At 40.6% G+C, this 25,525-nt stretch overlaps 1 protein-coding gene across 4 annotated transcripts in view; it reads left to right on the top strand.

Annotated features, from left to right (window-relative positions):
* Positions 1-25,525, top strand: part of gbf1 (golgi brefeldin A resistant guanine nucleotide exchange factor 1) — a 92,691-nt gene that overhangs the window by 35,685 nt on the left and 31,481 nt on the right. For all 4 annotated transcript variants that reach the window (XM_076742631.1, XM_076742630.1, XM_076742629.1 and 1 more), the window contains exons 4-8: positions 9,470-9,601; positions 18,933-19,051; positions 20,191-20,299; positions 20,832-20,892; positions 23,392-23,446. In XM_076742631.1, coding sequence (XP_076598746.1) covers positions 9,470-9,601; positions 18,933-19,051; positions 20,191-20,299; positions 20,832-20,892; positions 23,392-23,446 — 476 coding nt within the window. The remainder of the gene's footprint in view (positions 1-9,469; positions 9,602-18,932; positions 19,052-20,190; positions 20,300-20,831; positions 20,893-23,391; positions 23,447-25,525) is intronic.

The raw sequence follows: 25,525 nt of genomic DNA, 5'->3' as shown, positions 1-25,525 counted from the left end.
TGTGTCTGGATCCTATATTCCCCATGATGCATCCAATAGCTAGTTTTCATTTGCTCAGTCTTGCTCAGTAAATGTCTTTTGAACTCCACACTTCCAGTTTGTTCAACGAGCATTCTGTGGAAAAAAAACGTACTCTCCAAGCCCAACCCTGCTTACATCATCAGGGTTATTTTCTCAGTCTTGACAAGGCTCCTTCAGAGCCACTGAAGTCATTATACAAATGTTTTCACAGGCTGAGGAGTAATCCCATGACCAGTAAACTGACCTTAATGTGTAAAGATGCTGTAATTTGATTTATCACCCAGGTTCAGGCATTTGGTATGAAAAGGTCACACTTAAACATAGTATACACTATGAAACATATTATAGCTGTTATCTGGTTCTGGTTCTAAAATCCATGCACCCCAAATGAAATTAAATAAACCTTTTTGAAATATATTCATAATGCCTACAACATTGTAGTTTACTGCATTTCCTACATTCTTTAACCCTGTGTCCAAGCCTTATCACCTTGCTGTAGTACCTCACCTCCCCACACTTACTCTCTCATGCCTCATACATAATTGGAGCCATATGCCTTCCCATTGACAGGTGGTCCAGTTTGTCTTAATGATCAGCATGAAGTCCAAAGGGCAATTTGAACACAGCCCTTCAGGTCAGAGGTTGCCACCAGTGCTGTGTGTTTGGTTGGTCTTTAGTGGTGTCATCATTAACATCAGGGCCTCAATTGCAGCAAACAAAGCATGAAAGAGCAGCAATGGGGCTCATTCTGTGACTTTCCAAAGCATTTCAGTGAAAAATGATGGGCAGACAGAACACACATACTTATGTTCGCATAATTATGGCCACACACAGGTGGAATCTCTTAAAGTGCTATTCATTATAGCTCCATCTTTGGATATGATTTGCTTGTAAGTAATGTTATTTAAAATAGTTTTTGAAATAACTGCATTTTTGACAGACTGCCTTCGCCGGGTTATTAATCAGTAACAGTGACTAGATGATGCAGTACAGCAAAAGATGATTGTTCCAAACACAAAAGCACTTTTTGTTGCATCTTGTGTCTGTGTAATTTTCTCATCTAATATCACTATTTTGTGCCATTGTTGTTGGTTTCACATTGATTTGCGTTAACATAAAAGGATAAAGCTTTGAATGAGTGACAGATTTTTCAGCATATTACAGCTCAAAAGGCAAAAATCTATTCAGCTTTAAAACCAGATAGAATTGTGAATTGAAACTAGTTCTTTTGAGCATCCAGGGTTCCAGAAGTAGAAGCTTTATTTTCTGCGTAAACAGTCAATATAGGTATAGATATAGGTAATGTGGTTGACAAACAGTTAAAGCACCTCAGAAACTTCAGTGTTCCTGTATTTGACATGGCATTTGACAATGCATCACCGCATAACTTTTCACATTTGAGTGAGACCCTGAGAATCTCTGCATCTTTTGGCTGTATTTTAGGTGAAAATGTCTGGTATTTAGCTCAGAGCTTGAAAAACAGAATAATAAAAAGAAATTGTATATGTTGCTCATGCAAAGAACAGTGGGATCTTTGATCTTTCAAAGAGCCCCCCCTTGCACAGAGCCACTCACACACAAAGCTGTACTTTGTGGGCGTCACTTATAATAACTTGGATCTGAGCTTGTTTAATTGCCAGTTCAATTGCTAAACTAACTACTTGGTTACTTTTCTGAGGAAGCAGTGTGAAGTCATCTTTTGATTGACTTCGTGATTGATTGGACTTCAGGAGCTTATACGTGCTTGTTGGGCTGTTGGTTCTCTGCTGCTTCCTCCTGGAACAATCCAGTAAGAGCGTTCTTGTAAATACAAATGCAAAGTATATTCTGTGGAGCCCTTTAGGAAATGCTCTCCTGCAGTAGCCATTACAGCTGTCCTCCCAAGCATTTTAGAAAAGTTTTAATTTCTCCGGGGCTTTCAAATTGCCTGTTTAGGTTGCGGAGAGGCATTGTTCCAAGCATCTATAAAATACCACTGTGACCCAGAGAAATGACCATATGTGCTCCATAGCATTGTTCCATCCTAATTGCCCCTTTCTACAAGTGTCAATTTCATTCAGGAGAATACAAGGACTGAGGGCTGAAAAGAAGAATGAATGAAACAGCGGTGGGGGCAGAGGGCTAAGGAGAGCTGACATTCATCAAACTTCTCCCGACAGATGTATAAAAATACTGTCATGCAGGACTTTGTTCAGCAGACGAGCAGCAGAATTCTCCGTGGATTTCATTTAGCCTTGCCGGTCTTGTTAAACCGTCGCCTTTCTCCTCAGTACGAGGAGCCTCGGTATTGCAACCAAGGACCCTGACTCTTAATTTTAGCAGCTGAAGAGGTCCAGATCAATAACCATCAGTGTTTGGTTTTGGGCCGCTGCGTCAGTCAAAAGGGGCTTTCACCCCTCCCGCATTTGCTGCTCCACCTCTCCTTGCCTCTGTTGCACCTAATAGAAGATGTCACTTTATTTTGTCCATTTTCACTGAAAGCTTGTGAAGTGTGTGTCAGTGTTGGGGCTGATTCTGTGTGTGTGTGTGTGTGTGTGTGTGTGTGTGTGTGCGTGCGTGCGTGCGTGCGTGCGTGCGTGCGTGCGTGCGTGCGTGCGCCGTACAAACAGGTGTATACCGCAGTGATGTCGAACAGCTGGACCATGTTGTTTCTTTACAGATTTCTCCTGCTGCTGCCTGCCCATAGATGCATTGATTTTTTACATGTCTGTCTATGTCAAAACCACTATTAAATATTTATGTGTTTAACCGTCTCAAGATTTCACATAACAAAGGATCTACTGTTTCGTTACTCAATCATACATGCTTTCTCTTTTTGTGAACTCCACAACAAAGATATTTTAATGATATACAGTAAAATAAGATATTTTGAAGCATTATCTAAAAGTCAGATGTCATGCCTAGTAGAAAATAGATGGTAATGCAGTTGAAGCAGAGGCCTGTGTCACTGTAGAATTCGACACATTAGACTGGAGGATTCAGTTCTCCATCCTTTTATGATTGTAATGAATCAACAGCAGATGATTTGCCTAAGCCAGCAGCTGCAGCTTTAGTATTTCTTTGTGAGTCTCTCTCTCTTGCCTTCAGCACCACAGTACCTTGATCATAAGGGCTGTGGAACTCCCTGCATCATAATATTCCAACAGCTGCCCAGTTTGGATTTTTTTTTTTTTTTTTAATTTAATGGTAACACGGAGAGGATCTTGACCTATTTAGTCCCATTGTACATCAGAATAGAAATTAACAGAAATTAGCTATGTCTGGTGGTCTTTTTACACTAAATATAAAATGCACATTCACACAGTTATTGTTAAACATTTTTAAAGGAATAACATTAACATCACTATAGATATCAATAAAAATACAAAATCTATCAGTTGTTTTGAGTGGCACTGTGTGGTAATGTGCACAGCATGACTACAGCCTGAAAACAGCTGACCATTAGAAGCTGGGAGGGAGAAAAGATTAAAGAACAGATTTAGAATCAGAACCCAGGTACTCTGCTACATGCATGTTAAAGCTCAAAGTCAGTCAAAAAGGTGCACATTAATGTTTTTTTCTCCCACCTTAAATATCATTAGCATTTGCAAGCAAAATGGTCGCACAGTAGATAGGACTGAATGATAAGGCCAAAAATGTTAATGTTGATTGATGTCGATAATCATTATAAAACATATTTAGTAATAATGCTCAACTTACAGTTTTAAGACTGGTGTCTGCAGGACAGAACCCTAAAGAAACCAGAAAGTCAATTATGATTTATGATTAAAATATATTTATGAACAGAGCGAGTACAGAGAACGAGAACATTCAGCAGAGCCAACATGGAAAAATAAAACAAAAACTTAGATGTTGCAGGTGGTTATACTCCTGTAAATTCTTTGAATATTACACATGCTTGGCAACTTCACCACACGTTTCTTGCCAGAAAGACTAATTGGCCGACTGTCTCAGACTTTAAAGCTGCCCTATGGCAGGACGCAGTCTTGGTACCTGTTCTCAAAGCATGCTCTGAGAAGGAAGGTGGCAGGTCGGCAAAGGTAGCATTTTGCCAGTAGGCTCACTCTAGGAAAGGGTGTTCCATGCATCTTCCACCATGCCAGGGGAAAGGTCCCACTGTCTGTATCAGGAGGTAGCAGGTAGTTGTTGAGTTCAGGCTCACTAGGCTGCTCTTCTCCAAGACCTGATGTGGTGCTGGTGGAGGATTTTTTGAAAGAAGTACCCAGTTCCTGTGCATCTCTGCTGGTGTAGGTGCAGCTGCAGCAGCTCCTTCCTCAGCTCCTGCTTCTGTGGCTCATTCCTCTTCCAACATGTCACCTGTGGCTCTGACTTTTATGGCTGTTAATTTCTCCTCCCTTATGTACTTGGTCTTGAATCTAGACTAGGATTTACTGATAATGCCATGTCCAGAAGGTCATCAGTGGTGATTTCATCATATTTCTCTTATAAATGTTCAGTGACACTGTCATCATTCATACTTTAACACCTCTTTATTGAAGTTGCGGGACTGTTTTGGAGAAAGATACACTGACATATTCTTACCCAGAGAGGGCATCTGTGAAGTGTAGAAATGGATTTAATACCTTGTGGATTGCCTCGAGGACATCTATATCCTTCCACATGGGAACCAGATGCCGTCTTTTTGGGTTTTTTGCCACAAGACCTGTGCACTGGTTTACTCTGGTTCCAGCACACTCTTTACCATGTTTTATTTCACATTTGCCTTATTTCACATCATTGCATTTAGTTACTCAAAAATGACTCAGCTGCTCATTGCCTTATCAATGTGGTGTCACATTCTATCCAGAAAAATATTAAAAATGTTTTCGACATGTAAACAGTCAAAGTTTATCACAACAGTATATTTGTATGAAAAACCTCTATGAACCATATACCTCTCTCTCTCTCTCTCTATATATATATATATATATATACACTCTCTCTCTCTCTCTCTCTCTCTATATATATATATATATATATATATATATATATGTGTGTGTGTGTGTGTGTGTGTGTGTGTGTGTGTGTTAGACCAATTGGTTATACCAAATTGGAAGTTCTAACTCGACATAAATTGCACTTTCCAAGTTGTGTTGGTAATATTTCAATACTCAGCTGTTTTATTGTGATGGACTGTGATGATCATAGACTTTGCGTAACAATGCTGCATGTTTTTGGGGCTTTTTGGAACACAGTGCTGTCCAATGCAATACAATTTTCTTGCACTACTTCGACAATCTTCCCTGTGTTCTTTCCTTTTTTTTTTTGTAAGACAAGGAAGTCGCTCAGGTTCAATGCCAGTATGAAGGGAAACCTCCTCTGTTTTGATGTATCAGCCGTTAAAAGAACTTGATATTTTGCCTCTGCTGCTCAGCACCTCTACACTGTGATTCTGTGGAAGACAGACTTATTTGTAAATGTCTCAACTCTGCTTAGAAAGACCTGCAAAGATCTTTGGAGACTCCACAGGGAAATGTGGTCTGGTTGGATGTGGAGATTGTTTGTGTTTCATTTCTTCATGTTTTCTGTGCAGTTTTTTTCTCCGGTCTCTTCTCGACAATAAGGTGTATCTGCAGCTCAGAGTCTTCTCCTGCTGTTGTTCTCTGTGTTCTAAGCCTTTTCTGCTCCAGTGCCAATAGATGTGCATGTGTTAAAGATGGCTTCTGTTTAGCGGTGAGCTGGCCTCATCCCGAGGTGCTCTCCTGGGGGCAAAGGTTCACCCCTGCCTCCCCTCTCTCTCTTTGCTGGGGTCATTTGGAGAGGTAATCCACACATGGCTGGATACTCTCACTACAGCTCCGAGCAGAAAGAAGGAGCTCCAGCATGGTAAAGGTAGATAGGATTAGGCTCATGGTGAATCGTAATAGGCTCATTTCACAAACCTCTTTTTTTTTACCAATTAAGCTCAAGTTTTGACTTGTACGCACTCTTAAATCAGGACTTGTACCCAGCAAACCCAGCCCTTAGATGGCAACATGCATGCTTCGGTGAGTCGCTTTAATCCTGCTGGGTTTTTTTTTTTTTTTGGTCAATGTCAGCCAGAGGTTAACCTGGTTATAGAATGATTGCCTCACCACGGCTGCAGCCGTCGTTATTTATTTCACTCCACTCCACAAGCCCCGGAGATTGAGTTGAAGTACAGAGCCTGTATTTAGACTTTATATAAGAAGATTGGTGGTGGCCACCGACAGACCGCTCCAGTCAGCCCTGTGTTCACCGATGGCCAGCCGGATCAATACAACACAATTGAGTTTTCCAATCTGTGGTCTTTGGGAACGCAGCCATAGCACTTACAGGGTGATCACATCTGATGAAGTCTTCATCAGGGTCTATTGACAGATTCATTTGAGCACCCTCCTTTCACCCTTACTACACTGTAAAGTAATGGGACACAAAAACCCTCTTTAAAAAGTTTCATGGCAGCTGATGGACCAATCAAACCAACAGAGCTACCCCACTCTCTGAAGTTAACACTGATTTTAATTTTTATTTTGTGTAATTCCCAAGTTTATGTTTTTATGATGTCTTTCATGGAGAAAACTGCTTATTTTACGTGCAGCCATTTCTAAACTTACACTCTGTGTCACCCTTCACCCTTTAAACCAAAACTGCTTCGAGCTTTCAGATTTAACAATAACTAAAATAAAGCACCAGATGAAAAAATATTCAATAAAGCAGAAAGCAAGAGATTTGCTTTTGAAAGTGAGGCCTAAAAGTGACCTGGCGGCCGATAAAGGGACTGTGTAAATTTCCAAATTATTTCATATTTGATTTCTAAACAAGCCGCAGGGGTATTGGATATCACAGACTAATGCGCAGCGGTCACATGCGCACTTTTGGAAATTGGTTGGACACTCTCCTCGGCGCTTTTGATGTCCAAGTTGTTTTTTCTCGTCCGGACTGGAGCTGCTCTTAAGAAAGCCATAATCCTCACGGTATTGCTGTGGCAAGCACTCCCCTGGCACAACATTTCACAGCGGCGTTCGTGACTCCACTAATTTTCTCCGTTGTTGTTTTACCTGTTTTGTATTTTTGCTTCCCCCTTTTGACCCCCTTCCTCTCTGAATTCACCAGAGAAAGAGAGAGACTATTGAAGTTGGGGTGGATTGGCCAAAGGTGTTTTCCCAGAGTGGAATGCCCAGCGAAGCTCCCGTCTTTGTGAACTGATTACAGAGGAGGATCCGCTGCATCTTGCACTGCAGCTGGATTTAATAAACTGTAGGATTCAGTTGGTGTAGCTTTTTAATGCTAGTGCTGATGATCATAGTTTGCTTCTGATAGCTGATATTTAACTGAGGTCAGTAATATCATAGCTCATTATTTGAGGTTCCTATTGAAAGAAAGAAAGAAAGAAATGTATGATTTTTTTAAAATTGTTAAAAATGGTCAGCATTTTTCTTGACACCAGAGGGCCCTGTTTTTGAAATAACATGCTCACAATGACAGTTTGGAAGGTATGTATAATTCTGACCATGGTTACCATCATAGGTTAGTGCGTTAGTCTAACTTTTACTGTACTAACGCATAAAAAGCCTAGTTTCAGCTGATGGAAAATGTGTTAGATTTGTAGATATTCGGTCAGAAACCAAAGTATTGGGTAGTCTGTTGTTGAAATTTTAAGCTCATGGTGGTGCCAGGGGAAAAGTCAGGCAGTTAAAAATGACAATCGTGACAGATTTGCCAGTTGGTATTTGTCGTGTAATTTGGTTAATTTACGACAGAAATATACAAAAAGAAAGCTTCTCATTTTTAGCTGGCAACTATCAGTTGTTGCAGCTGAAATGACCAGTTGTTGGCAGATGTTACCCACAGTCGTACATTTAGGAATGAACCACACAACATGCAATGTTTACAGGTGTCGGTAGGTGTATTTTTGAACTTTGGACGGAGCCATGTCAGCTGTTTATCCATGCTTCACATTGTTTGCTCCACTTATCTCTGTATTGAAAATGCTATAGAAAAAGTTATTATCTTGAGGTAAGAAAATGAGCATTTTTCCCAAAATGTTGAACTCTTCGTTTAAATGCACTGTCAGCTTCTCTAAGCTGACTTCTCCCTCTTCCCATCCCTGTCCCGCTTCCTTAATTCTCATACATTCCTCCTTGCTTTCTCTCTCACTCGAGCAGCAGCAGAGGTTCAGCCTCCTGTGACGTTAATTCCTTATTGATCTGGCCCCCTTAGGCCAACAGTGCTGTTTACACAGACCATCATACAGAGTGCAGGGGAAAAGTACATTAAATTCTACACAGCACTGCAGACCACTCTGTACTGCTTGTTTGTATGTAGGGATGAGGCCTTCACAGAAGGACCCCACATGGTGTGGCTTTGCCGTGACATGTAGAGGTACAGGAGGTACAGCAGAGGAGGAGAGATGATAATGTTCATTTGTCCAGTTTTTAGACTTGTGTCTTATAAGAGGGGAATGACATTTTGTTACATCTGTTATCTTTGGACTGAAAGGTTTGTATAGAGAGCCGCAGTCATGACGTCACATCCAGGCTAGCACATGGTCCACTAGTTTTTGGAAGTCAATGCATCTCCCCTTCAGCATTTCTTTCATTATTCTTTCTGAAAATGATTACTTTGTGAGCACAGCTTGGGTACTTGAGTCGTTGTCTCTTGGTTTCATCCATAGCTGTAAAACTCACCAACTAATGGTAATCTCTGCAGTCTAAATAGTGCTGTTATTACAGAGAGTTTGAGCTCGACTCACGCATGGACTTTTCTTGTTTTGCCTATGAATGTCAAGGGCTTGTGGGAAATGGTGTTCGCTACATACAAATGAAATTAACAAAAATATTAGATTGTTTTTTTGGAAAACTACTGCCGTGATCAAAGAATATGAAGCAGGCCACCCGGTACACTGTTCAGAAAGGCTTTGTTCCATCACCGTGTCTGTGCCTCCACAGCAGCAGCCATGCACAGAAGCATTATGTTTTCAGGTTGTCGTCTGTCCCCCTGATGTGAACAGAACTCCTTGAGGACTTGTTTTTTTTTTGTTTTTTTTTTTAATTTAAGACAAACATCCATTTGCACTTAAGGATGAAGTGATTTGATTTTTATGGTGAAAGGTCAAAGGTCATGTCCATCCCATTCTCGTGAACACGATTTCTTAGATGGCGGGAATGTCATTACATCTGGCACAAGCACCCTCAAAAAACACTTTTTGTGGTGGTGCTGATGGTGTAGATCTTCTGTGCTGCCAGGTTGAAGATGTGTGTGAAGCAGCCATGTTTCAGAATTTGTAGCTTCTTTGCAGCAACATCCACATGTGAAGCATTGTAGTCCACAAGTCTCAAGTCAAATGTGTCTCAGACAGTATCTGGAATGTGTCAGACTGCATCCTATCCTGTGCATTATGTTAGATTTGGGTGACAGTCATGTCCTAATGTTCAAATTTGATGTTCATTGCGTGTTTACCTGACTGTTTGTCTCTCTCCTTCTTCAGTGCTGTCAGATGTTGAACCCAACATTTTTCTGAGGCCCTTCTTGGAAGTGGTCCGCTCTGAGGACACCACTGGACCGATTACAGGCCTTGCTCTTACCTCAGTCAACAAGTTCCTTTCCTATGGCCTTCTAGGTAAGACATGTTGACATTAACAATGTGCCTGATAAGTTTTACCATAAAAGTATACCAACATCTGCTGTATGTTTTTAAAAGCACATGGCCCCACAATGTTTTCAGAGGTGGATTACTTGATGTATACTAATGCTTGCAGTATTAGTTTTGACTGTTGTCTATCTTTTTTTTTTTTTTTTTTATTATTATTACATTAATTACACGTAGCTACTCTGAGTGATCACCATCTTAGATATGTGTTGGCACAGAGGCACAGAACGAGTTTCTTCTGCAACACATGGTCATTAAAAAGAAGAACTATTTGTTCTTTGTTCATAGTAGGCAGTGTGGACACAGCTTAAGATAATATTTAGTTGGCATTACCACATTAAGTGATTTTACTGCATTGCATTACCACACTTAATTAGACTCTTCAAATGTCTTGCTGTCCATTGGTTTTTCATTGCTTTGTACTCTAACCAGTGTTTCAGTTGCTGTACTTCTTCTAATCAGGTCACATTCACTGACACTGATTAAGATCCCTGTGAGCAGTTGCTGTCACATCTGTTCTTTGTCTAAATACAAGTTCAGCAGTATTCTTCACAGGCTTGGCTTTTTTTTTTAAGTCAGGGGCCACCTGCTAGCCTTTTCCTTAAAATCTTAAGTGTTTTTTACACAGACTTATAGACCCGATTTCCATGATTTTACTGACAAGCATTCTGTGTGTGGATATCTTATATGGAAGATAAAAGTGTTTTATTAAGGAAATACACTTGTTAATTCAAGGTGTAAATGCATGCAGAACTCAGATCTCAGGCAGGTGTTAGTGACATCTGAACAGTTTGGCCACAGTCTTAAGAAAAACTCCTCCCAGGTCACCCGAGTTCACGTCTCTAGCTAACCCCTACTCTGCAAAGAAAAGGAAAAAAAGAAATGCAGAGCCCATGCAGCAGCATCACTTCAGGAGACTCAGGACCACGATAATGAAATGCATCATATGATTCTCCACTGATGTTAGCTTTGCCAGCAAAGCTACTGAAATGCAAGCTATTTTGAGCTGTCATCATCACCTGTTATCCAGATATTTTATTCAGGTACAGATCATATGTTGATACAAGGTGGAGCTGGGGTCAAACTCTTCAAAGCATATATAATTATCGATCACTTAGTATGACATACCTGAGTGCCACTGAAATCTATGGTCAAAGCTATTTCCACAGAAATACTTTCACTGGTTAGTTGAAAGCCTGTGTGTCATTTTGACAATGTCCAAAGGTCTGAGTTTTCCATTGGGGGGGCTATGGGCATTTTTTTGGTTATATCTGTTGGTGATTGTTCGTCTGATGGTCAGTCCAGGAATGCCAGGAATGCTCTATTCTCATCATAGATGCAGAAGATGACTTGTGCTGGCGTACAGTCAAGACTGCCTGTCCTCATTAGCCTCATCACAGAAATATGGCCCAGTGTCTGCCAGTTGTTTTGTTAAGTGTGAAATGAGCATGTATCACCAGATGTTAGTCTAAATAGCAGGAGTTGAGTTAGTGTTACATTGCTGTCCACACAGCTGCAGTCATCGCAATACTGAATCAGATCCTGAGCTTACAGGAACACTGCACACTATTAAAAAAATACTAAGGATGCACCTCGCATTTCTGGATCCATTAAACAGTTTGTAGTTCTCTTTTTACCATGTTCAAGTGAGTAACCATTAGGTGATAGGATTTCATGTTAGATCTGAAATTTCTTTGAAACAAGATGCGATGCATGTATAAGTGAAACATTCTCTGGAACAGATGAGGGTTCAGGATGTTTCGATGTTCATTCAAACTGAAGACCAGCAGTAGTCTATGCTTTCCAGACTGCTAAGGCTCACACACACACACACACACACACACACACACACACACACACACACACACACACACACACACACATAATATCTGTTCAAAGATCACATCACAAAGTCCCAGAGTCTCAGTCTGTCACTGCAGACCTGACACCAGTTCCCTTAATCCCCACCACCCCCATCCTGACGCCATCTCACCACCACCATCATCTCATCAGCACTGTTCTCAGGGGTTCTCAGCTCAGTCGCTCTCAAGGCAACGGCTCTCACTCTCCACTTGCTCTAAGGATGAAAAAATATGACAGTAGTTTGACGTCTTTATTTACCCTGCTGTATCTCAGACTGACTTTTTTTCCTCAAACACAGTACAAAGTCTCCAGCAGGCAGCATTAAAACACTTGACTCTCTTCTTGTTCTTCTACTTCGCCATGCATCTTTTTTCCTGGTCGTGGGGGTGATGGGGGTAGGAGCATGCAATGCTGAATGCGAGTTCAAAGAGTAGTGAAACTCGATCTGAAGAATGTGTCAGAAGCTCCATGAGGAGACCAAAGACACATTTTCTCATGACAATGTGGAGCGACTGAGAATTAGACTTTGATTTTCATTTCATTTTTTACTGAACCATGTGGTAATTTTACGTCAGCTGCAGAATATAGCCTAGCTTTCCAATTAGGTTTTTAAAATGTGATTCTTCTTAAACAGTGCCCCCTTTTTAATGTCCAGTGCCCATCTTTGGTTTCTGTTTCATTTTAAGTGACTGCTGAAATTTTAGATCTTGAAGAATGTAAAACACATAGCAGATTTGTTATGTGCTTTAAAAATACATTTAAAGGTGAGTGTTGCATTAGTCTGTCTGAGTTTTTCCATGGATAGTTGCCATGTTGTATCTGGTTATTTTCCTTGTTTGACAACTGCAACTCAAGATAGAAAGAAAGATATGAAAGAATATTCAAGTAGGTAGGTAGATAGATGGGGTATATTGAATGGATGGATGGATGAATAGACAAATAGATTATAATAATTGTTTATTAATTATTTAATCCTAATCGCAAAATGCAGTGTAACACCACCAAAGTCATATAAATCAGGAAGGGAAGGAAGTGAATAAAAGGCAAACCACAAAAAATGTACTGCATATGCACTGCGCAGTGATAGTGACATAGACCATACCGACTTTCCCATAATTTCAATTGAAGCGAATTATGCAGTTAATTACAGCAGTGGACTTGGAAATGATCAAGAAAGTTGTCTGTAAGTTTAAGTCCTATACCTGTGCTCTTCATCCCATTCCCACTACCTTTTTTGTAATTGTTTTTAATTGTTTTGCAGAGGAAGTTTTAACAATATTTAATCACTCACTGTTCACAGGCACCTTTCCTAAAGCCTCTAAAACTGCTCTAATTAAACCACTGCTTAAAAAAGACAATTTTGACTGGTTTTCCATGTCGAACCACGGACCAAGTTTTCTAAAAAAAAAAAAAAATTAAACAGCTGAATGATTTCCTCTGTGACAACAGTGTTTGAAAAATTCCAGTCTGGTTTTAGGACCCACCACTGAAACAGTTCTAGTCAAAGTTGTGAGTGATGAGAAAAAGCTGACTGTGCTGGTCCTGTTAGATCTCAGTGCTGCATTCGATACTGTGGATCAGAATATTCTGCTGGACAGACTTGAACACTGGGTCTCTCTGACACAGTTCTTAAATGATTCAGGACTCATCTAACTGGTCGACAGTTCTATGTTGCCGTGGATGATCACTCCTCCAGTAAAACAGACCAGACATGTGGTGTCCCGCAGGGCTCTATCTTAGGTCCAGTACTTTTCAGTCTCTGTATTTTACTACTTGGCAATATTATTAGAAATTGTAACATCAATTTCCATAATTATGCAGACAATACCAGCTCTGTATATCTGTAAACTTACATGACTACAGTTCTATCAACAGCTTAATTACATGAATCTCAGACATCAGCTTGTGGATGACTCAGATCTTACAGCTAAATGAAGACAAAACAGATCCTTGTTATTGGAGCAAAAGCTGAGAGAGAGAAACTGACTGAACACCTAAATCTACTTACACTAAACACCAAGGAGCAGGTCAGAAACCTTGGTGTTATCATTGACTCAGACTTAAATTTTGAACATCACATTAGAAACGTGACTAAAGTGTCATTCTCTCAGTTGAGGAGTATTGCCAAAGCCACATCATTTCTATGCTGGGCAGACACAGAGAAGTTAATGTATGCTTTTATCTCCGGCAGGCTGGACTACTGTAACGCGCTTCTATCTGGTGTGTCTAAGAAAGCTATTGGTCAGTTACAGCTTGAGCAGAAGGCAGCGGCACGACTTTTGACGAAAACCAGGCAGAGTCCACATTACTCCAGCCTTAAAATCTTTACATCGGTTACTTGTCTGTCACAATTCATTTTCGAATTCTTTGATTGTTTTTTTAAATTACTGAATGGCTTTGCCCCATCTTATCTGTCTGACATGGTGAAGACAAATGTGTCAGGTCACTTACATCCTCTGACTCAAACCTCTTGACTGTTCTGAGGCCAGTACTGAAAGGCACGGAGAGGCAGTCTTTGTTAATAACAGCTCTCTGAGGGTCTTAGGGGTTCTAAATCCGCTGACTTATGAACAGATTCTTAAGACACATCTTCTTCATATCGCTTTGTGTCTTTTCACCTAACAGTTGTTTTATTTTGTCTTATTTGGTTGTTTTAATTCTACTGTGTTATTTTATTTTTGTTTTCCTGTTATTATTGTTTTATCACACATCTTATTATTATTTTATTTTATGTTAAACACTTGATGTTACCTTTTATGAGAGAATTATGTTATATAAAGTTTGTCATTGTTATTATATTCTAATAAACCGTTAATCAAAAAGCATTCATGACAAACATTGACAATAAAACCATCTCTCATGATCTTAAATCATAACTGAAGTTAGGATATATGGAAGTGACACTGCCTTTGTGATAGCTGAGTAGATGTGAGTGGTAGATTTATAGAAATTACAACAACATTGGTCTTGTCAAGTACTGCCATCTTCTGGTTAGGAAGAAATACAAAAAATCTGACTTTCGAGTCTTTGATGAACATTTTTTTTTGTAACTATCTCACCTGGAGTCCGATTATCTTAAGCATTAGGTTTGCATGTGAGACCTCAGCTTCAGATCTGATGCCTGCAGTAAGACAGAGGCTGTTTGCTATACTTCTGTAAGTGGCCATGATGTTCCGAGTGCATTGTGATGCTTGCAGAATGATGTCATGTTACCGTTTTATGTCTGGTAAGCTTTCGGGAAAGGTTGGAGTGTGTTCGTGTTTAGGATCAGTTCAGGTTTGGACACAGTACACCGTCAGTCCTCTTCTGCAGTCTGCAGTGAAAAAACAGCTTCCAGCAGGCGGTTGTGTTCCCCGTTATCCTTAGTATTGTGTTGAATATAGTCCTCCTGTTCAGTGTGTCACTGGGGACATTTTCCCCCTTGTCCTGACACTCTTTTTAAAATCGTTCGCTTGTCTAGGGCCTTAGAGAAAGGGAAAGGTCTCAGTCACTCGCTCGCTCGCTCGCTCACTCACTCACTCACTCACTCACACTTTCTCACTCTCTCTCACACACACACACACACAGACACTCATTTCACTCACCCATTTCATTTAGTGTGAGATAATTCCTCTCAATCTGTGGCCTGAGGTCTCCTGGCATGGAGGAAGCAGTAAACTAAGCCTCTGTGCTGACGGATATCCAGATCTCTGCCCTATCCTTTCTTTTCCCAGAGCTCATCTCTCCTCCCCTGTTCCTCCTTCATTCTCCCCTCTGTTTCTACTGCCCAGCAGAGTCAGCAAAGCCCCTTACTGTGCTGCTAGCAACCGCATGGTCACCAGCCCACGCAGGGCTCACAGTGAGGCTCAGCTGAGGCTTAAGTGGCAGCCACTGCCAGAAGAGATGAGCTTAGGGTACAACTGTAGCCTGCCTATGATTTCAGGGTTGAATAAATTGTTGGTATTGATTAAAGTGGTTGTTATGATTAAATAAAGAAGTTCATAATTAGCATGGGCAGCAATATTACGTGTAGTTCAACAAAATAAACAGTAACACCTAATCCACCAACAGAAAATCTGAGGAAAAAGTCATCATGGGTCAAAGCCCCAATTTTTATCCCAAATACAAAATCAAGAAAAAGGTGGCAGTCCAGAGGTTTAAAAAAAGCAAAACAGTCACTCCGTGTCTTGTCACATGTCTTTTTAAAGAACACATAAGAAGCAATTAACAGGAAAACAGTTTGACCTGTGAGAAGATCCACACAAACCAAACATATAAAGAAAAAAAAAAAAAAAAACATGAAGCTGTGAAGCTGAAGTAGAGAAATCAAAGATAAAGAGGAAAATAATGATAACAGAAAGAACAAAAATGACTGATTTAAAGAGGAGAAAAAGTCTGAGGAAATATCCCAGTGATGACAGCAGAAATTATTTTGAAATTTCCCTCTTGCAGGTCCCCAGCCCTCATGGAAATACAGTACTAAATAGCTGGAGTGCCCCTTTTTTAAAAACTTGGGAAAAAAAAGAAATTAAAGGATAAAAGGATTGCAGTTCGCATGGTCTACGTTGATACCTACATAACTCAAACTGATCATTTTAAATTTGAAATCAGCCATCATTTGTCATTTGGATTGTTCTGTCTGTGTTTTACTGTTGAGTTGTGTGTTCTTAATGTATGTATGTATTATTGGATTTGTGTTAATGTCTTGCATATTTGTTGTTGAGTTAAATGCATTTTTAAAGCCCATTCAGGGTCAGGCATTGCAAAGTAGCTTAGACCACATTGTAAATGCTGTGGTGTGTCGTACTGGTTCATGCTGCATACTTGTCCCTGTACAAATATAGTTTTTGATATTCTTCTAATTTTTTTCTCACTTTTTTAACACCTTGATTGCCGCCTTTTTCCTGGATTTGTTTTGGGGATGCACAAACATCCCAGAGATCACGTTTGTTGCATTTTTTGACAAAGGAGATGCAAAAACACCACAATACCATAAAAAATACTCCATACATTTGCTGTTATTTACACCAAATGTGTGGCTAAAGCAGGGAGCGCAGCAGCCGGGCTGAAAGGTGATCTTGTGCTATTCAGAAGATGAACAGGTGAACAAACTCATTTTCTTCTCTGACCATGGAAAAACCCAGCAGTCCATTTGTTTGGCTTCTAAAGATGTATTGGCCCTCGTGCAGAGTGCAGCTTGAGAGCTTTTTGTGTGTTGCATGCTTAAAACCATCCACTCTGCCCTCTCTGCTCTCCCTCACTCACGCCACGTCTTTGATTTTTGTGACCAGAGTTTGGTATTACTTAAACTGCTTTATGTGGCAGCTGGTTCAACCCCCTATTGACTTTGCCCACATACCCTCAGGCGCACACACACGCACAAACACACACGCACATATTGAGCCTCTCCTCTCCTCAGTGTTATTTTAACAATCCCCCCCCCCCAACCACTCTTTTGGACACTACTTGTATAGACTGTGTGCCAAGAGAAGGATTAGTGTTTTATATCACTTCTGACATTGTGCTGGATCCCCCTGTGGCTCCAGTTTCTGTGTCTGGACGTTGGATGTTTTCAGCGCAACTTCCATGCTTGTTGTCGCCCTTGCCTCTGGAGGGATATTGGCATTGCTTTGTCTCAATGGCCTCAACCATGTAAAAAAAAAAAAACAGATCTCAGCCATTAACCAGCTTCTCACTGAAACACTGTCTTTACTCCAGGTCTTCACAACAGCCACCAATCACTAAACCGTCCCAGACATTTGCTAAGTGGGTAGTGTCTTAAGGAGTAACATCATTTATCTAATGTCCACCAGTAATCACATGCTACTCATCTTTTCCACGTCTGTCTTCATGTTGACAAGCTGAATTGTTGTTTTACTCGGAAAAATCCTCATCTGCACCTCTCTTTCTCCGTCTCTGCATCCGTCCTTCCTCCCCTTTCCTTCCCCCTGTGCTTATTAGTTAATGAATTGCTGCTCCTGAGGGCGATGGGAAAGGAAAACAGGCTGGCTCCAGGCAGATAGCTGGCCAGTGGCTCGGGTTTCAAAAACACTGGCTTCTGTCGCTCTGACAGCCAATTTGTCCCAGCCTGCCTTCAACAAAAGGCCACATCTGGTCATTAGATCCCGGGGTTTGAAGGACAATGTGGACAGACCATACTAGATTTGTCTAGTTTTGTTTATGTGTTGAGCTGTTGTAGTTGTGTTCTTGGTTACTGAGTGAACTAAACCACTATCTCCACTTCTTAATGTTATGTCTCATTCAGCCTTTACATTACCACTGGAATTGTGACACATTTTTTTTTGACATGTCTGACACAGAGTGGTTTTAATTGCCCAAAACACCACTTTCCATTCAGTTGCATTTAAACTCCTGGAGTGGGTTTCCACCACAGGCAGGGGTAGTTAGACACTGCTCTTCCTCTTTTCGTTGTGTGGTGGAACAAAGTCTTTATAAGATCAGTTTTCCCAAGTACTGCTCACAGTAGTAGGTTGTCCCAAATAGAGATACAAACTTCAGTGCATGTCTCCTCAGATAGGAAGATCCTCAGGATGTACATACAGTTTCTAGCCTTGAGCTCATCATTGCTTCGCAGTTCAGCGATTTCGTGTTTGATGCTGTCAGACACATCAGCTGGTTCCGTGTTAAATGTTCTAACAAATATGTTCAGCTGCTTCTAAATATGCCTGACCAGCAGACTTTTGTTCTTGCAGGGCAGGAAAATGGACAGTGTTTCCTCTCTCCAGTTACACTTGCCACAGCTTTAATTTCACTTCAAATGATTCAGGTTTTCCTTCATCTCTATGAATTACTCCAGACAAACTGACACTTTGGAACACTTTTGATTTGTCTGGTGCTAGCAGCTCCACAGCAGCAACAAGGCACTCCTTCCTTGCTATAAACTTGTTCACAGCAAAACCTGCCTGCATAACACTGTCCCTGTCTGAATGTCGTCTTGTGGGGCACCCAAACTGCCAAAGAGCGTGAACTTGCTCCCTTCACTCAAGCAGATATGCCCTTCCAACTCATCTGGTTTAGGATGTTTTGGGCTGTAATAAGCTATTGGCCTTTTTCATTACTGTGAGCTCGTCCCCACAAACTAACTTAGTCACACTGGCTTGCCTTTTACATCCACAAAACAATAATCATTTCTCCATTTCTCATGGAGAACCACTACTGTATGGTGTCAGAACAGTGTTAAATGGTTGTTGGTGTTGCATTAAACTGCATCACACTGAGAAGTGGAATGGATGTTACACACTTGATTTCTGTTACGCCGGTGTACCTATGTACCAGTGATGTGTGCCCCCCATGCATAATCAGTTTCAACTCTGAGACTCCAACTGTCCCTCCAACTGAAGTGTTCTTTCCCATTAAAAGCTCATTTTATCAAGCTTTGTTTGATGTAGAGTTTGAGTCGGCCTGTTGAAAAAATTGTGTGTTTCTTGTCTGTTTGCAGATGCTAACCATGAAGCAGCAGCAGAGGCCATTGAGAACATGGCTGACGCAGTCACACACGCCAGATTTGTAGGAACAGACCCTGCCAGCGATGAAGTCGTCCTTATGAAAATTCTACAGGTACAGAATGTTTACTGTAGTAACTCCACCGGTCTTGCTCTGACCTGATAGACCCGACAAATGAGGTCCATGTTGTCTCAGTTCCTGTGCAAGTTAATCCAGTGTAGTGTGGCAGCCTTTCAATAGCGAAGACCTTTGAATATATTTAAGTTCATAGTAAATTCTGGAGTCTTGACAATGAACATACAGTTGCCACAACACTTCTCTGAGAGAAGCATCACAAGTAGAGCATAATGAGATAGCCTAACTTCAAGTAGTGTATTTTTCAGCCTTTTGACAAAATGATGCATATTCATGAATCTCTGTGCTAAAGACTTCTTTTTACTATGAGACAGCAGATTCAAATGAACACTGCACAGGCAAGTACACACCATACAAGCATTTCTATATTATTTATTTAGTTTATTTTTACTTTATTTAAAATAAAATTTTATTTAAAACTTTATTTATTTTACAAATATTTAAACAAGATTAAAATGCTATGTTTCATTGTTGTTATAAGAAAATCAACATATCATATAATATAAAGCAGCAGAAGACTGACTCTGGGGGTGACACGTCAGCGGGTCTTTAATTTGATGCAGTACCAGCACTAAGTCTGGTGATACTGCCCGGTACAGGGCTATACCTGCTTCTGCCTATTCATAACAGTAAACAGCCAATTTAATACACAAAAATAGCATTACTAATAGTAATGTCTTTTTTATATTTCCAACAGAAAAGCAACAATAAAATAACCTGAATAATCAATATGTCACTTAGCACTACAATCATTATGGGAACTGGATCCTTGATTTCACTGTTTTACCATGAGTGTCGCCAATATCTCCAAGCTTTTGTCTCCCTGGGCACTGATGTGGCAGAGGGGTGCATATTTTCCCCTCATGTTCAGAGTAAAACCCAGCATTTGCTCAGGAATGAACTACACATTTTCAGACTGTTTTAGTGAGTGTTTTTCTGTGCTGGGTAAAAAACATACATATAGCAGAGTGAGTAGTTGCACAGTTTCACTTGACAACTCCAGTACACATTATTTTCAGTGTCCTCGTGTCAATTACTTGTTCCATGAACGTGATTGATATGACTGTGGATTTTAGTACAGTCATATTATGTTGTAATCCTTATCTCATTTGTTTCAGGTCCTGAGGACTCTGCTTCTGACTCCGGTCGGAGCCCATCTGACCAATGAGTCTGTCTGTGAGATAATGCAGTCCTGCTTCAGGATCTGCTTCGAGATGCGCCTCAGTGGTGAGTCACATCAAACACTCATCAAGCACTATTTCTGAGATGGTCATTTCTAGGAAGACTCACAAGATTTTAAAGTTGTTTTACTTCATATCAACTCATGTTACAAAATATTTATTCTGGGGGTCAGGACCTGCAAATGGGTTAGGAATGCAATCTAAAATGTGTTATATGACTATATATAGTTATATGGCTTTTTAATAATCTTTTCTATTTAATTATAAAGTACTCAATATTTTTACCCCACACACACACACACACACACGGTCTTCCTCTTGGTGCTGAAATGGTCAGTTGAGAATGAATGACAGCACAAAAAATGTAGTTATTTAATTCAGAAAAATTTCAAATACATAAGCTGAAAAAATGTCGTCACTTTTCTCGGGCCTGCTCTATTAACTCTACCTCGCTTATACTCCCCTTGAAGTTTGTCGAAATGTCTTTGTGCCTGACTGTTGCCAACTCTTCAATTCACACATCTTCCTCTGTTTCAATCTGTTTGGTTCTAAAGTCTCTTTCTCCCATGTGTTTGCAGAGCTCCTCAGGAAATCAGCTGAACATACACTGGTTGACATGGTACAGCTACTGTTTTCAAGGTAAGTGAATGGGACAGTGGTGGATGAAGATGAGTGTCATGTGAAGGTCGATGTTTGTGTTCAGACATACTTTAATGTGGACATTTTGGAATTTGTTAGGACTCAGTACCTTTACATCCAGTTTGTTGTTATATTTTCACCTATGATGCTTATTTGGGGTTTTTTTTTTTTTTTATCAAATCCAAACACTTTTGTGGGGCTAAAATTGAAGCATGAATGCTGCTTCGAAGTGACGGAAAGTGAAGAATACTTTAAAATTCCAAATCTCAAGTTGTCTCACCACAGGAAGAGCAGGCCAGACTGCCCCTGCACTCCTCCATCACCTCTGGATTACAGATAGACGGTTTTCTGCATACATCTGTCTCTCAGGCCTCATTATGCCCCTTGAAGCTCATGAATTTCATTTTGTACTGTTCACAGGGTCAATGAACCACTGATTCACTAATGCCATAACATGATTTCTCCTTTGGCATTTAGCGTAAGAGCTCCTCTCTTCCCATCTTCCCCCAACACACAAACCACCTTATCCAGATGCATCAGAGTGCCAGTCACATTCGGTCACAGACAAGCGGATGAGCCAATTGAGCTTCACACTGCATGATCTGCATATAGATGAAGCTGGTCTCTGCTTCAACAGCAAAGCTCCCAGCCCCATACCTACAAAAAGACACACAGGCACACATACAGAATTAGCATTGCCAGTGATCCCAGACAGAAGCAATCAGGAAAATCAGCCACAAGAAAAGCTTTCTGCTCATCTGAATGTGACAGAGCACACCTGGAGAACAAACAGAGCTCTAAATAAAGTTATGGTTTTATCCACGTCCTGTGTGAAGGCGTGTGTGTCTCCATCGAGACAGTTTGACGCAGGATTTGCCATAAAGTGAGGGTTTATCTCCCCTCAAGTGAAGTCCAGTGTTGGTTTTTGCCAAGCTTGTCACCATTCGCTGACTCTCCCTCCAAGCATTCTTGGCTTGTTTTATTTATTGGCAGGACTCTTGTATGACACCTTATTATCGTGTCCTCTAACAAGATTTTACTGTGCGAGCGTGGAAATAGAAAAGCACGGCAGCCACAGTCATAAACAGAGGCATCCCAGCACATGAACAGGAGATATAAATTTAGTGTGGGATTTTTACTACATCCCTCTGATACTGCTCACACACATGCACACACTTCACATCTCATTTTGCGTGTGTTCAACCCCCAGCCCCCCACTTGTCCACAGACCCTGGGTAATAGAGATGTGAGAGGGTCTTGGCTGCCCCCCCCACCCCCCCTTCCCCCCTCCCCCCATCAGAGAATAATGAGCAGCAGCTTTCCTCAGCTCCTCAGAAAGACTCTTAGATTGCCTGCTGAAAGTATTAGGCATGTTAATCTGTTGGACCCACAGATCATCCAATAATCGTGCTCGCAAGACAACACTCTATTAACGCTGAGTTAATGTCAGGGGGGGGGCTGTCGGCTCCTTTTTCTTTGTTGGTCTGTGTGTATGTGCGTGACTGGTGGTGACATCTCATTTTCCAGCAAGGCTCTGAGTCCACAGAAACCTAGTGGCACACACACACACACACACACACACACACACACACACACACACACACACACACACACACACACACACACACACACAGAAAGACTGCGATGCCTTGGGAACAGCAGCCAGCATTGCTCATCATTGCTGGAAAAGTTTATTAGCTCAGGTTTCAAATGTTGAGGTTCCCACCGTGATATTGCCTCTTAAGCAGCTTAGGACAGGTTCTAAATTCCTTTTGTGTGAATTGTGTCATCTGTTTTAGGTTAAGAAAATACATTAAAGGGGCACTCTGGCAGTTCTTCATTGTGCTTCCATCGATTTGGGGGAATCATAGTAGACAGATTTGACAAATTGTCAAAATCTAAGCAGGAGAGGCTGAGATATACTGACTTTAGAACTGAAACGATTGGTCGATAAATCAATCAGTCAATCGTCTGCAACAATTATGATAATCTGCTAAAAATCCACAGGTTTCTGCTTTTCAGAGGTGTGGCACCATGTTTAACCAGTACAAGAAATCAAAGAGATTGCATGTGCTAATTGCTCAAGTATCAATAGGCTACACCTCAAGACTTAACACCAGTGTGTGCCTCATTCACATCAAATCATTTGAACAACACAGTGAATGAAAGGTAAGCTGTATTTCAACGAGTGTGCACTGTGTTTGCAGTATTTGAGTTAAACCATGCCAGTAAGCTGTCTAAAATTCACACAAAATTGACTGAAATTTCTGGTGCACACAAATATCCTTTTTCTCTGGAACATGGAATATGCTGATGACAATGTTTGGACCTTTTTGAAAACCTAGTGTCTGAACCAGCAAATAAAGATAAATTTAAAGAAAAAACAGCAAAACAGGACTGATACCTGGACAATAGTCTGAAAAATAGGATTTATTTAAATCAGAGGATTGTTTTCCCAAAGACTTAGTCTTAATTGAGTTGTATGGCTGTTTCTTTCAGGCTACCACAGTTCAAAGAGGAGGCCAAGAGTTATGTGGGTGCCAACATGAAGAAGGTAACAGGACTGAGATGTTGAATGTCTATTTTATCTGCTCGCTTAATGTTCTGTTTTTCTCCATTTTTACAGCGTTTGTTTTTCTCATTGTCAGTGTGCTGTTTTAGGTTTCTGTCTGAACATTGTATCTGTGGCCGTAAAATACAGTTAATGACTTAATAACATCACTTAACTGACAGAAATGTAGACATGTCCGAAATATCAAGATTGACCACATTTTTTCTGCATATTCTAACCTATAGTACTCTATTTACATTAAGGTAAAATGACCTTGATTCATTAAACAATGTAATTAAGGATTCAAAGCCTGGATAAACCTTCAACGCCCCTATTTATGGTCATCCTGCTCCTGTCACCTGCTCCTAACAGTGCAGTCCCCTATAATCTCATTTCTGCCCTTTCACCTCAGTTTGGCTTTTCGGAACTTTTAGTTTTCAGTTTGAGTTGCCCATCTTTCTGTGTGTGCCTGTTTTGTTCCCACAGACCCCATCCTGTGTCCTGCACATGCAGGATCTGATTTGTGAAGAGCAGTATAGAAACACAAGTCAGAATGGCCTAGAGAGGGTATTGAACTTCCTACGTGATTGGCCTGCTGGTGTAGTGCACTGACAGGCAGGGTTAACAAGGCTTCTTGGCAGGAGTGCATGGGGGTGCTTTGGGTTGCTATTAAACTTTGGTGGTTTTCATGGTTTTTCAAATAGTTTTTTCTCATGCCCTTTCAAGTTCAAAAGTTAGCATTGAATTAATTCCTTTAGAGATGAAAGTTTTTTCAGTTTTTCCACCATTCTAGTTGCTCTAACAATTGAAAACGAGAACATTAAGGGGTAGAACTGAAGTGAAGTGAAGTTCTAGCAATGGCTATCAAAATGCTGCAAGTATCAAATACTGCCATTTCAGTGCATCATTTAAGGTGACTAATTACCAATTTCTCCACCCAAAGTAGTAGTGATGTTAATATTTTAAGGTGCACCTCAGTGATCATAAACATGTTTGACCCACAGTTGAATTACACAGAAAAGCTAGTGTATAGCAAGGAGTGCCAAGACAAGTCAGTCATGTATCTACTGCACTGGAGACAGTCCCGGATGTTTCCCATTGAAAAGATTATTCCCTTTTCATACATATGAGCTCATCCAGTGGAGACGTGACAGGGTTCAGCTCATAGGAAATTGGACCTCTGGCCCTGTGACTCAAAAAGTCTCCCAGCAGTGAAATTTGGGGCAGCTGAAAAAGGTCCAACTTAATGCATGTCATGGTAACACATCACTCAGGAAATAAACTACTTTGTCATGTGTCAGTATCGTGGCAATGTGACAAAATTACTGCCCAGTCAGAGCTCAGTATGTTAAGCATGTTCTCAACACTTAACACTTACGCAAGCTTCAGGCTCATGAGAGATAAGAGAGAACCTGTCACTTTGAGTCTGGATGTGTGGACTGACAGCTATGGAAGTGTATGCTGCTCTTTATCAGAGGAAAGTTCATGTACATTTTCCATACCAACCAGTAAGTCCTTATCCTTAAAGCCTTCTGTCTTGTGAAACAAATCTGATGATGCTTAAATCTCACCCTCATGTGGCTAATTCAAGCTTTCAAGTTAGACATCTTCTTTGCCTGATTCTGATTTAATGTGCCAAGCCAGAAATGGCTCATCCTTGCCTTCTGTGGTTGTATGGCTAGTAAGAACTGCAGGTGTAATTGGTGTCTTTTCTCCATTTGCCACAAGGGACGACAGTGAGCCCATTCCTTCCTCTATTACTAAGACTGAAACATAGAGTTTTACTTTAAAGGTGCTATGGGGAATTTTAAGAAGATCTGTGTTATTAATGATACCGTTGGCTGTTAAGTGAACTGTAGTCAGTATCCTGATCCTCGTGTTCGCACTCTGAAGGTGCAAATGAGCATCAGCCAAAACGCTGTGACATACTTGAGACTGAATGCTAAAATGAACACTGAATGCTGGAAACTAAATTACAATCATATTTAGAATAATGGGATTATCTGTAATGTTACTATATTTTGTTGGGACAGCTGGCTCCATTATACTACTTACCAGTGTTGAAAATTAATCTTTTTTTCA

This window comes from Chaetodon auriga, chromosome 11 (genome assembly GCF_051107435.1).
Source record: "Chaetodon auriga isolate fChaAug3 chromosome 11, fChaAug3.hap1, whole genome shotgun sequence".
Lineage (NCBI taxonomy): Eukaryota > Metazoa > Chordata > Actinopteri > Chaetodontiformes > Chaetodontidae > Chaetodon > Chaetodon auriga.
Note: the sequence above shows the minus strand (reverse complement) of the source record. Positions and strands in the feature narration are given on the sequence as shown.